At 53.1% G+C, this 11886-nt stretch overlaps 1 protein-coding gene across 1 annotated transcript in view; it reads left to right on the forward strand.

Annotated features, from left to right (window-relative positions):
- Positions 1–7512, forward strand: part of ADCY2 (adenylate cyclase 2) — a 398563-nt gene extending 391051 nt beyond the window's left edge. Inside the window, exons 24-25 of the mRNA XM_062211805.1 lie at positions 788–912; positions 6863–7512. Coding sequence (XP_062067789.1) covers positions 788–912; positions 6863–7015 — 278 coding nt within the window. The 3' untranslated portion in view covers positions 7016–7512. The remainder of the gene's footprint in view (positions 1–787; positions 913–6862) is intronic.
- Positions 7513–11886: the final 4374 nt, after the last annotated feature.

Raw genomic sequence — 11886 nt, forward strand, 5'->3', positions numbered from 1 at the left:
CATGCATTTCATTTTTACACCAAAATAAGCTGGTCTTTTAATGTTTTCCCATGAACTTTTGGAAGTACTCCCCCGTGCCTTCTAAATTCGATAAATTTTCCTCTGGGAAGTCAAGAGCAGCAGCCCTGCAGGTAGGGCGATCCATGTGCACAGCAAGCCTGCGGGGAGTGCACTTGGTAGGAGCAGGGCCTGGAGCCCAGGGCATGGCTGTGAGAACGCCCTCTGCCATCTACGCCCTGGGTGATGGCACCTGCCTCTGCTCCCTCACCTGAAAAAGAAGCCACACCCACCTCAGAGTTGTCGTGGCCACCAGAAGTGTGTGTGTGTGTGTGTGTGTGTGTGTGTCTGAGGGGCATGGGAGTAGCAAGTGCTCTCCTGGTGCTGCTTGTCAGTACCGGTCACTCTGGCCAGACGTGGGCCCAAGTGACCTCCAAGTCCAGCAGGGGCACAGTAGCCAGTTAAGATTAAGATCTGCTTCAGAATGGATGTGGACTGTGAGGCTGCTGCCAAACACTGTGGTGATCAGCTCCTGACAGAGAAAGCAGGTGTCACACTTAGGTATGAAAGCCTCCCAGGTCGTTACAAAATGATACATAGGTGTGTAAGTTGGACTGAACGTCTAGATTGAAAAACAAGGGCAAATGTGTCTGGGCGTTTGAGGTGACAGAATTAGAGGAATCATTTTTGTGACTGGGGCTGCTGTTTAATGATTCGAGACTGGCTTCATACAGCTTTCCTGCTGAAGAGAGCTGCTGGGATTTGAGTCTTGTTAACTCGTGTGTCGCAGGCATTAACCACGGACCTGTGATCGCTGGTGTCATCGGAGCCCAGAAGCCCCAGTACGACATCTGGGGCAACACGGTCAACGTGGCCAGCAGGATGGACAGCACCGGAGTCCTGGACAAGATACAGGTGACTGAGGCCGCCCTGCCACGCTGGGCCACGTCTGTCCTCTTGGGAAATCCGGAAGGCGTATACTGATGACAGTAGTGTACAAAGGAGAGTCAACTGTGAAACTTACATGAATCTCTTTGGTGGTGAAATGTTAGTTTTTGCAGTTACTGTTGACAACGCCACAACTGTAGTAATGCGATGGCTGTGGCATGTGTGAAAACAGTAACAGGTGACCCACGTGGTTGCCTGACAGCCCAGAGCGCTTAGTACAGTAGTAGCACCCTCCTTTCCTCTCCCCAGGCCCAACACCGGCCCACAAAAGAGCTTTCCAAGGAGGAGGGCCAGAAATGAGCAGGGAGCTCAAGGATCCACCAAGGGGAGAGCAAGGGAAGATCTGGCAATTTAAAAGCAGTGGTTGGGGAGAAACAAAACTGCTTCATGTTAATACTCCCATTGCTCATGAAATCAATTACAGTTACGGTTCAAGTGACTATAATTACAGTGCACTAATGATATTCCAGAAAGAACGAATTTAAAATCACTGCAAAGTCAACAGGGGAAGAGAACCTGTGGCTGCGACCATGCCGGGAGCCGGCAGGTGGCACAGCAGTGAAGAAGCCACTTGGGGCGCCCACATCCTGATCTGAGTGCCTGGGTTCAACACCCGGCTCCAGCTCCTGATCCCAGCTTCCTGCTAATGTGGACCTGGGAAGCAGCGGGTGATGACTCAGTTGGGTTCCTGCAGCCTGTGGGGGGGAGTCCTGAGTAGACTGCCCAGCCCCTGGTTTCAATCCTGGCCACTGAGGGCATTTGGAGAATGAGCCAGCAGGTGGGAGCATTCACATTCTCTTAAATAAAAACAAATGGTGGCCGGCGCCGTGGCTTAACAGGCTAATCCTCCGCCTTGTGGCGCCGGCACACCGGGTTCTATCCTGGTTGCCCCTCTTCCAGGCCAGCTCTCTGCTATGGCCCGGGAAGGCAGTGGAGGATGGCCCAAGTCCTTGGGCTCTGCACCCGCTTGGGAGACCGGGAGAAGCTCCTGGCTTCGGATCAGCACGATGCGCCGGCCGCAGCGGCCATTGGAGGGTGAACCAACGGCAAAAAGGAAGACCTTTCTCTCCGTCTCTGTCCACTCTGCCTGTCAAAAAGAAAAAAATGGCAAGCTACGCTGAAATGCTCTCCAGCGCTGCAACAGAGCAGTGGTCAGTGTAGGATGGGACGATGGCAGCATCAAGGGAGAGGGGAGGGAGGGAGGAGGTGCCTCTGCTGACTCCTACCTCATGCACCACCCACTTCCCCTCCCCCCCACCTCACGTGCTGAGCCAGGCACTGCAGCTGGAGTGGCAAGCACACGACGGTACTCGACCCTCGTGCAGTGCCTGTCCTAGTCACCATCAGCAGCCACAGCCGTGTGACTGCAAACACGCCAAGGCCACAGCAGCAGGACTCTGTGTAGTCCGTGTGACGAGGGGAGGCTCCGGGAGGACTGGACATTTGGGCAGCAGCTGAGAGAGTAGGGATGGCAGACACAGTGATGGAGGTGGTGTAGGTAGACCACCTTTCAGGAGATGTGGACAGAGCACAAGTTGGTAGGGTCCTAGGACGTCTTCGGGCACCATCACTGGGCATGGGCAGCACCCGCAGGAACAGCCTAGGGAGTGGGAGCAGGAGAGAGATCACCCAGGTGGAGAAACGAGATGGGAATGGGGCATGGCCAGAGAATGGGCTCACAGCCCCTTGGTTAGGGGAGGAAATGAAGGGGGTCAGCAGTAGAAACAGGAAACATTCATTCCAGTATTTGAAAGAAAGGAAGTCTCAGCTAACCAAGAGAATACAAATGCAGAAACAAATGTTTAACTCGTTTTAAAGACTTGAGAGGCAGAATGAGGAGGAGAGACAGAGAGGTCTTCCATCTGCCGGTTCATTCCCCAAATGGCTGCAGTGGCTAGGGCTGGGCCGATCAGGAGCTGCCTCTGGGTTTCCCAGCTGGATGCAAGGTGCCAAACACTTGGGTCATCTTCCACTGCTTTCCCAGGCCACTAGCAGGAAGCTGGATCAGAGAGGAGCAGCTGGGACTTGAACAGGTGGAGACTTAACCTACTACATACCACAGTGCTGCCACTTAATTCACATATTTTTAAGATTTGTCATGGCATTTCAAAAAGGTCATGGAAAACTGAAAAGATACTTTAGTGAAAGAAAATTTGAAATCCTTTTTCTCATGATAGGCATTTTCCATGAGCATATCATGAAGAGGACCCCTCTTAAGTTGGATTGTAGACGTGGTCCTAGGTTTATCACTTTAAATATATTTTAGTGCTTTTAAGCTATTAACAGCAAAAGCCATTTTGTTATGATATGGAAATTTTGTAAATTTTATCTCATTCTCAACCTCCAAATCCATAGCCACTTAATGTATCTATTATAGAATTCTATCTGAACATTTTTAATACTAGAACATTCTGAGGTCTGCTTCCAGAGTGACACACGGCACGCCAAGGTGTCATCTGTCTTGCACAGAGGAATGTTTCCATCCAGTGACAGAGGGGCTTTGCTGAAGTCCAGGCTACCTAGGTTTTGTTTGGGTGGTATTATGTATCTTCACCATTCCAATTTCATTGCTAGAAACCAGGGAAGCCTAATGTGCTGTAGAGTAAGAAATCCGTGCATCGGTTGCCAGCAGCCAGGGTGCACGCACAGGCTGGGGCACGGTCCCAGACCCCTAGGGAGAAGGGCTGTTCTGCGAGGAGAACATGCGCGTATGGTCTTGTGTCCATGCATGTTTGTGTGTGTATTTATGTGAACTTTCTACCAGCCTCACCCTCAAAAAGCAGAGGTTTTATATTTCACCCTAGTGTGTTGTATTCTGGAAGATAAAGTCTGCTGAATGGCAGGTTGCTGTGAAAATCCCCAGACCCACCTAAGGGCTTTATCATGGCATCTGCTTTGTGGAGTTGGATGGGTCTCTATCCAGTGTGTCTCAGCTTGGCTAAGGCCCTCCCATAACCTTACCTGCTAACAGTATGATGGTCCTGTACAGTCCTTTAATGTCTGTGAAAGCCCCACCCCACTGCAGAGTCAACAGAAATGGGCTTTGCATTAAACCCAACGTGACTCTCTGGGGCCGCTCTAAAGCGTAGCTTTTTGTCTGGAATGGAATAAACATGACTTCTAAGCATGTAGCCATCCTCCACCCAGATGATTAGTTAGCAGTTGCTGCAAGTTAACCACAGGTCTGACGGACAGAAGGCAGAGGCAATGAAGAAAAGTAGCGAGAGGAGGAGAGCAAGTACCGCAGGCTCTCCTGCCCACATTGGCCATGGCCAAAGAGGCGGCTGGCTCTGCTCACAGGGTCATTCGGGGAGCTGGCAACATTGGCTCCAGCTCATCTCCCATCTCTCCTCTCTCCCTGGAGGCTGAGCCCTGGTCGTAGTCTCAGACATTGCCCAGCAAGAGAGTGGGAGGACACCCGGGCAGTCCAATCATGCCCAGTGACACCAACGCTTCTGGGTGTGCCACAGCTCTCAACGCCAGGGATGCTCCAGCAAACCTGAGCAACAAAGATGCTGGGGGGGGAGAGGGGCACACCCTTAGTGAACCCCCAGCCCCACCTGCAGGCCAGCTGCACACCCTCTACACAGGAGATGCCAGAGGTGAGTGGTACTTCTGAAAATGCTGCACAGCCCTGGAGGCAGTCCTCAAGCCCTGGCTGCAGGCATCCCTGGCAGTCCAAGAGGATGGGTGTGGGGTGCTGTCCTCCCAGAGCTTGTAAATCTTCCGCAGATCCCGTGTGATGCGAGGTTGTGCCCCCAAGTGTCCCTAAAAGGGAATCTTATGTCATCACACTCCCCATCAGCCACCTGCACCATCTCTGGGCACTCTGATCCCGGGAGGCAATCACAGTTGCTGCCCATCCCAAGTCACCTAGGTTTGCAGGCCTGCGTGTGGTCACTCGGCTCAGCAGCTGGAAGGGCCACTGCTGGGCAAGTTTCCTGCTGCTGCTGCATCTCACTGTACCTACAAATAGCCCTTCATTTCCATTTATGTGCAAGAAGAGTAAGGAGATGCCTGGGGTGGGAATGATGCCGAGACCATGAAACAGTTGCTCCTGGGCCTGAAAAACAGGCTCTTTGCATTAAAGAACATTGCAGCCCCCCACCCATCATGCAAACCCACAGAATGGTGTAGAGAGCCCGGCAGCTTCCCCCCGCCCAGGTCTGGAGGAATGGCCAGTGTTCAGTAGGCAGAGAGGTTTTGTCCTCCCCTAGCACATTGACCATACAGTACTAGGTGCTTGGTGTTAGCAAACACCAACAGATAACTCAAGCGCCTGTGGTGGCTCTCAGCATCCTTAGTACCGCTGCTAAAAAGTTAACCCCAAAGGGTCGGAGGAAGTCTTGGATGGGGTGGGGGGCAGTACACAAGTCGGATGCCTGGGGGATTCTGACAGCCACCAAGAGAAATCCTTTTTCATGGGAAAAGGATAGCAATCTGAGCCGCTTGCTCAGGACCATGACCTCTGGGTTCTTAGGTTCTTACCCAGTCCCCAGAGCTTTCCTACATCCTGTCAGGCCCGGCCCTGCCCTGGGACGTGTGCCCAGAACCTGGAACCTGCCTCCCCCCTTCCCCTTCTCACATCGGGAGGGTCCCCAGGACCCCCAGGGCTAGGGGCTGGCCACTGGGTCATGTGGCAGGAAGGCGAATGATTGTTCTAGCTCTTTCCCACAGCTGTCCCCAAGAGCTTCATGTGGTAGACTTGACCTTGGTCCTCAGGGTCCCCGAGCACTGTCCTGGGTTCTCGCAAGCCCAGGCCCTGATGGTTTGCCCACGCTTCTGCCTCTGCTCCCTGGTGGTGTAGGCCCAGTCACCAAGCCAAGGAGGCTGGCTCTCTGCTGTTGGCATGGCCCCTACCCAGGCCCTCATTCCAGCCCCTGCCATTGCACCGCTCCAGACAGTGCCAGCACCAAAACCAAAGTCATGTTACAGCCCTGCGGGGTTGTCTGCAAGCTGCCCGGCTGTGCCGAGCCTGCCCGGCCTGAGTGCATCATTCACGTGCCTGAGGTGCCCCTGGGGCAGAAGGCCTGTGTAGGATGTGGTGGGAGGAGCACCCTCCTCCACCGTGTCCTTCTTACCTGCTCCAGGGCCTTCTCTGCCCCTCCCTGCTCGACACACAAACCCTCTGGGGCATCGGGATGGTGGCCTTGTTCTCAGTCCACACCTGGGTTCCTCACCCATCTTCCACGCCAGGAAAGGCCTGATGTAGGAGGCTCCTCTGACCCACCAGGCAGGCCAGGCCGCAGTCTTAGTTTCCCGAGGAAGGCACAGCCCGTCCTGCAGCTGAGACAGCTCACGGCTCAGCCCAGGACAGCGATTCCCCATGAGGAGACTGGAGCCATCCGTCCCTGTCCCTCCCCCTCCCCCCCCACCCCGAATTTTTGCCGCTATCTGACCACAGAGCCAGCACTAGGACTGCAGCAGCTGGGGTCCTGGCTTACCAAGTGTGCAGCGGCAGGCAGCAGGAGGTCTCGGCCATCCACAGGTGTCAGCGGGGACTTCCTCGTGTGTCTCTCGAGTCCGTGCAGTAGAGAAGGAACTTTAACGTTAGTTGAGAGGCAGAGAAGGAGGCAAACTAGCAGAGCAAGCTCCCATCCCCTAGTTCACTCCCCAGATGGCCCCAGAAGCCTTCCTGGCAATGGTCTGGAGCTGGGGCCTCCATCTAAGCCTCCCAGGCTTCTGTGCTGGTGGCAGTGGCCCGGCCACGGCAGCACCATGGTGAACTTAACCCTGGGGAGGGCCCGAGTTTTACCTTGCTGTCAGCACTGCTCTGGGTGGATCGTTCTAATTTGTGAGGAGGGGAATAACCAGGTCAAAGGGCAGGAAGCTTCTGGCCCTTTTTCCATGGTCAGATGGGCTGCGTGGCCTTGGGCGCTAACCACATTTTCCTGTGTGTGTGTTCATGTGGCGGCAGGTGACCGAGGAGACCAGCCTCATCCTGCAGACGCTCGGGTACACATGCACCTGCCGAGGGATCATCAACGTGAAGGGCAAGGGGGACCTGAAGACGTACTTTGTCAACACAGAAATGTCAAGGTCCCTCTCCCAGAGCAACGTGGCCTCCTGAAGAGCAGGAAGACGGACGTCCAGGAGGGACAGCGCACTCCGACTGCACCTCCTGGCCCTGGTGTTCAGTGTGCGTGCCCTGTTCTGTCCCTCCGGATTCCCGCGAATTGTTTCTGTGACCCGGCGGCGTACCGTTCGACGTCTGACCTGTGCCCACACCATTCTGTCACTCCCACTGTGCTTACTCCTAAGCAGAGGCAAAGAGGAACGCATGGTGGAAGAGAAGCGTCCAAAGAGCAGAGAAGTGAAACAGACACAAATTCTTAAGGCAATAAAACGAGGGGGTGTACATTATCTTCTGGTGCATGTTTTCTGGAGAATACGTTCGCTCCCCCACCGCATCCACTAGTGTGCTGCTCCGACATGCAGTATTTGTGAATAAGCCCATCCCGTCGCCCCACCTGGGGTTCCTGCTCACCCTGTGTCTCGTCGCCAGCTGGGACCCGCAGCTCTCGTCACCTTGCTCTGTGTTTCATGCCAGCAGCATGTTGCCGTCAACAGAACGAGTCCTCACCGCCTAGGACAGTTTTGTACCAAACTCGTCTGATGTTTTGATGCCATTTGTCTTTTGTAAGGTTAACTCATTAAAAGTTTTATGTACTTTGGTTCGTAGTGCCTGTATCTGTTCTTCCTTCTCTTTCTTTCATGGGTGGCACCAGAAGCAACCTCTTTCCCATCCACTCTCCCTTTTGCAATACTTGTGTCCAAATAAGCGTGCCAGAAGCCAATACCACGACATCCTTGGATAACAGATTGGGACAGACTTGGCAGTGACATCCATCATCACATAAAACAAGCTCACTGTATCCCGTGGTCCCATCTTAATGTTGGCATCTCTAGAAGACGTTTCCAGGAAAAAAAATAACAAGATTCTCTGAGCAACAGTACCCGTTTTAGCTGCAGTATCAGTTGGCTCGGACCAGCAGATGCAGAATGCCTTTGAGTCACCTGGACCCAGCTATCTGACTCAGTAATCAACAGTTTGAGTAAAGCAAGTCCCACAGCTGCCTGTTATACCCAAGGAGGCCCAAGAAGATTCGAACCAAGGTTCATATGTTATTAAAGTTAGAAGGCCTGGAAAAATTCATGTGTTTTCTTTCAAAGTCAAGAATACTTTGCCAAATGACAAACAGGGGACTCGTGTGTAAGCTAATGTTTAAAAGCAGAACTGCAGGTGACAGCAAGGTTGGCCTCCCTCTAACTCAGAGCAGCACCTGTGACAGGGAGGGGACCAGTCCGTCAGCCGCTCATCAGCGGGACCTGAAGCACAGTCCTCAGGCGGATTTCTGCCTCTGACGTTTGCCAGTGTTGGGACGTGGGACACGTCTCGGGATGGTGCCCTGCCCAGGCAGCTTGTGGAGCTGGGTCGCGATTAGATGAGCTGAGAGCCCGGCAGGTGCCTGGCTTGCTCCTGCCAGTGCCTTCACAGCCGGACCAGGACGGACTCCTAACCGTAATCAAACAGCTGAAAACAGAGCTTGGCTTGTCCAGCTGTCTGCCTCGGGAACATTGTGATCCTGTAAATCACAATTCTGCACTGAGGTCTCCAGAGAGGCAACAGAACCAAGAAACAGGTGATCCGGGCCCCTCCCTTGCCACCCGTGGAGTCTAGGCCATAGGGTTTCCGTGATTTCAAAAGGGCCCTGTTTAAAACCTGCAGTGATGGTCAGCAGGAACACCTGGTAGCTTTGCTTCCTGCCCCCACAGGACAGTGTCCATCCTCGGATGCCCTTGGCAAACACCCTTCCTCAGCTCTGGGCGATTCACCAAGTTCTCCTACACATGGTCCTCTTCTCCCTCCAGCATGGGATACACTCCACTGAAACACAGATTCATCGCTTCCCAGAGCTGCGTCGCTCACCAGCTGTATGAACTACAGGATCTACAAGCAATCAGAGTCACACAGTCAGGGCCCACCTTGCAATATCCTCTGCCTCCCTGGGCCTCCGAGTGGCATGGTTCCTGCACAGCACTGTCGGCATCGCCTGGGAAGTGTCAATGATGCAGGTGGAGGTCTCACCCGACTCCTCATCAGAGGTGAACCCACGGCTGTGTAACACGATTTCTCCTGGGGATATCTGGTTCCCCAGTCACGCTGGAGGAAAACAGGTGCAGAGGAATCGGGGCTTCGGTAGCAGGTTTCACGGTCGAGCCATGGCGGAGGCAAGAATAGAGGGGCAAACCACCCGATCTCCGAAATCTGGCAGGAGCCATTCCTGATGGGAGCGTTTTAAGCTCCAAGCAGCGGCAAATGTCCTGCGTGCAAAACATGTGATCCGGGCACTTCGGCTGCCCACATCCCCAGGCCACTGGCATGCAGTGAACCCCCTCCCCAGAGCTCTCTTCTCCCTGCAGAGCTCACAGGAAGCCTCCAGTGGGGAGGAAGCACCTTCAGCCCAAGCCCCTTACAACTCCAGGGCGTCACTGGGTCTGTTTAGCAATGTCCAAGTTTGTCATCAAGTCTGTGTAACTCTTGTGCCCCAATGCAGTGGGCTTTCCTGAAGACGGCAACCATTCTGCTTAGAAGGGGGTCCAGAAAGCTCCTCGCAAGGGGAGGCAAGAGTTCATTTTGGTGTCAAAAGCTTTTGAAACACATGCATAGATTTTTGCCTATAATATGCATTTTCTGTGGACTTTTTGAATCCCCCTGTATATCTAGTCACCAAGAAATAGCATTGACCCATAGTGGATAAAACACATTTGATAAAACACGTAAGAACATGTCTTCTTTGGCGACTTTAAATACTCATATTGGCTTTCAGTTGCAAACGTCAGGATGCTAGCAGACACACATGCAATTTTTCCTTTACCACCTAAAATCTGAGATCTTCTGAAACCTACCCCCACCCCAGTGCTGCTCCACAGGAGCGGGGTCCACCCTAAAATGACACAATTTAGGTTGACCGTCATATGCTACAGTCTCTTACACACCCCTCATCTTGTTGAAGACAACATTGGACAAAGAGCCGTTTATAAAGACGTCTATAGCTCCAATTTTTCTGTTTCCTGTCATGCTGTATTTATAATAATGTATCTGGCAGCATTACAAATAAACTACTTCAGTGTGTTTGCAAAAAATAAAAAAAGACACCTACACTGAAAATCTGTTTGCAAAATAAAAAAAAAAAAATATTTAGGAGTCACTGAGCCTTGAAATTGCCAGCCTTCCTGTGGCAGGTGTCCCTAGAGGATCCTCTGCAGAGTCACAGCAATAAAACCAGTGACAGAGGAATCAGCATTGAAACTAATTGGATCACCTGCCCATTAACTGTTCAACTGTGGGAAACGGACTCAAAGTGGAGGGGAGGGGATTTCTTCCAAGGGACCCATTCACTTAAAACATGGCTGGCATCTCAGTACTTGATTAAGTTTCAAATGGTCTCCAAAGTAAACATTTCCAAACTCAGAAGTGGCTGCTTCCAGAAATAGAGCTGTTCAAGGAGCCAGGCAGAGCTGCAGCTCCTTGGAGCTGGGGCGTGTGCATGCTGATGGAACAAAGACATGGGCCTCAGCCATTCTTGCTCATTGCCCAAAAGATAAACTTTGGGATTTATTCCTTGCCATTGAATCTCAATTGGGTCTCATACTCTATTGCCTTCATACCCCACCCTCACTTTCTTTGAAGGCTCCCAGCATCCCCCCCACCCCTATCCCCCACCCCCTGCCACAGCCACAGGAAAGACCAGTTCCAGAAACTCACCTCCACCTGCTCTCCCACCCCCAGCACTCCTAAAATATAAAAAGGCCCCGCCCCTGAGGTCAGGGCCTCCTGCCATGTGTTGCCCAAGGTGCACACTGGCAGTCGGTCACCTACCTCTGCGAATTTATTTTCTCTGAATAAATTCAGTCTGGCACTAGACTGATATACTGCCTCCTCTCTACACTGCCTTTTTTTTTTTTTTTTTTTTTTTGACAGGCAGAGTTAGAGACAGACAGAAAGGTCTTCCTTTTTTCCGTTGGTTCACACCCCCCCCCCCCCCAAATGGCTGCCACGGCCAGTGCGCTGCGCTGATCTGAAGCCAGGAGCCAGGTGCCTCCTCCTGGTCTCCCATGCGAGTGCAGGGCCCAAGCACTTGGGCCATCCTCCAGTGCACTCCCGGGCCACAGCAGAGAGCTGGACTGGAAGAGGAGCAACCGGGACAGAATCCGGCGCCCCAACCGGGACCAGAACCCAGGGTACCAGCGCCGTAGGCAGAAGATTAGCCTAGTGAGCCGCAGCGCCGGCCCCTCTGCACCTCTTTTCCTAAGATTTGTGGTGCCCCGTGTGATGCAGGGAGCCAAGATTCCAGCTTTTGGGTAACAGCGGAGGTTCCCTCCCCCTTCTGAACTCTACCTCCCTTTCTACTTTGATTTCCAACTTGGCTTCTCCTTGGCGAGGGGAGGGTAGAACTTCCAGGATTCCCCTGGATGTCCTCCTTGGAGTGACCTGGACAGGCCTGGGAGACACTCCTCCCACACGAGTCAAGAACAGCCTTGATGGCCGGCGCCATGGCTCACTAGGCTAATCCTCTGCCTGCAGCACCGGCACACTGGGTTCTAGTCCCGGTTGCTCCTCTTCCAGGCCAGCTCTCTGCTGTGGCCAGGGAGTGCAGTGGAGGATGGCCCAAGTGCTTGGGCCCTGCACCCCATGGGAGACCAGGAGAAGCACCTGGCTCCTGGCTTCGGATCAGCGCGGTGCACCGGCCGCAGCAATCACTGGGGGGATGAACCAATGGAAAAGGAAGACCTTTCTCTCTCTCTCACTGTCCACCCTGTTTAAAAAAAAAAAAAAAAACCATGAACAGCCTTGGTCACTTTCTGAGCCCAACTTGCACTCGCTCATCTTCCCAACGAATACACAGCCAGAGCCCTTTGCCAGCTCTCATTCTCAAC

Source organism: Lepus europaeus, chromosome 15 (genome assembly GCF_033115175.1).
Source record: "Lepus europaeus isolate LE1 chromosome 15, mLepTim1.pri, whole genome shotgun sequence".
Classification (NCBI taxonomy): domain Eukaryota; kingdom Metazoa; phylum Chordata; class Mammalia; order Lagomorpha; family Leporidae; genus Lepus; species Lepus europaeus.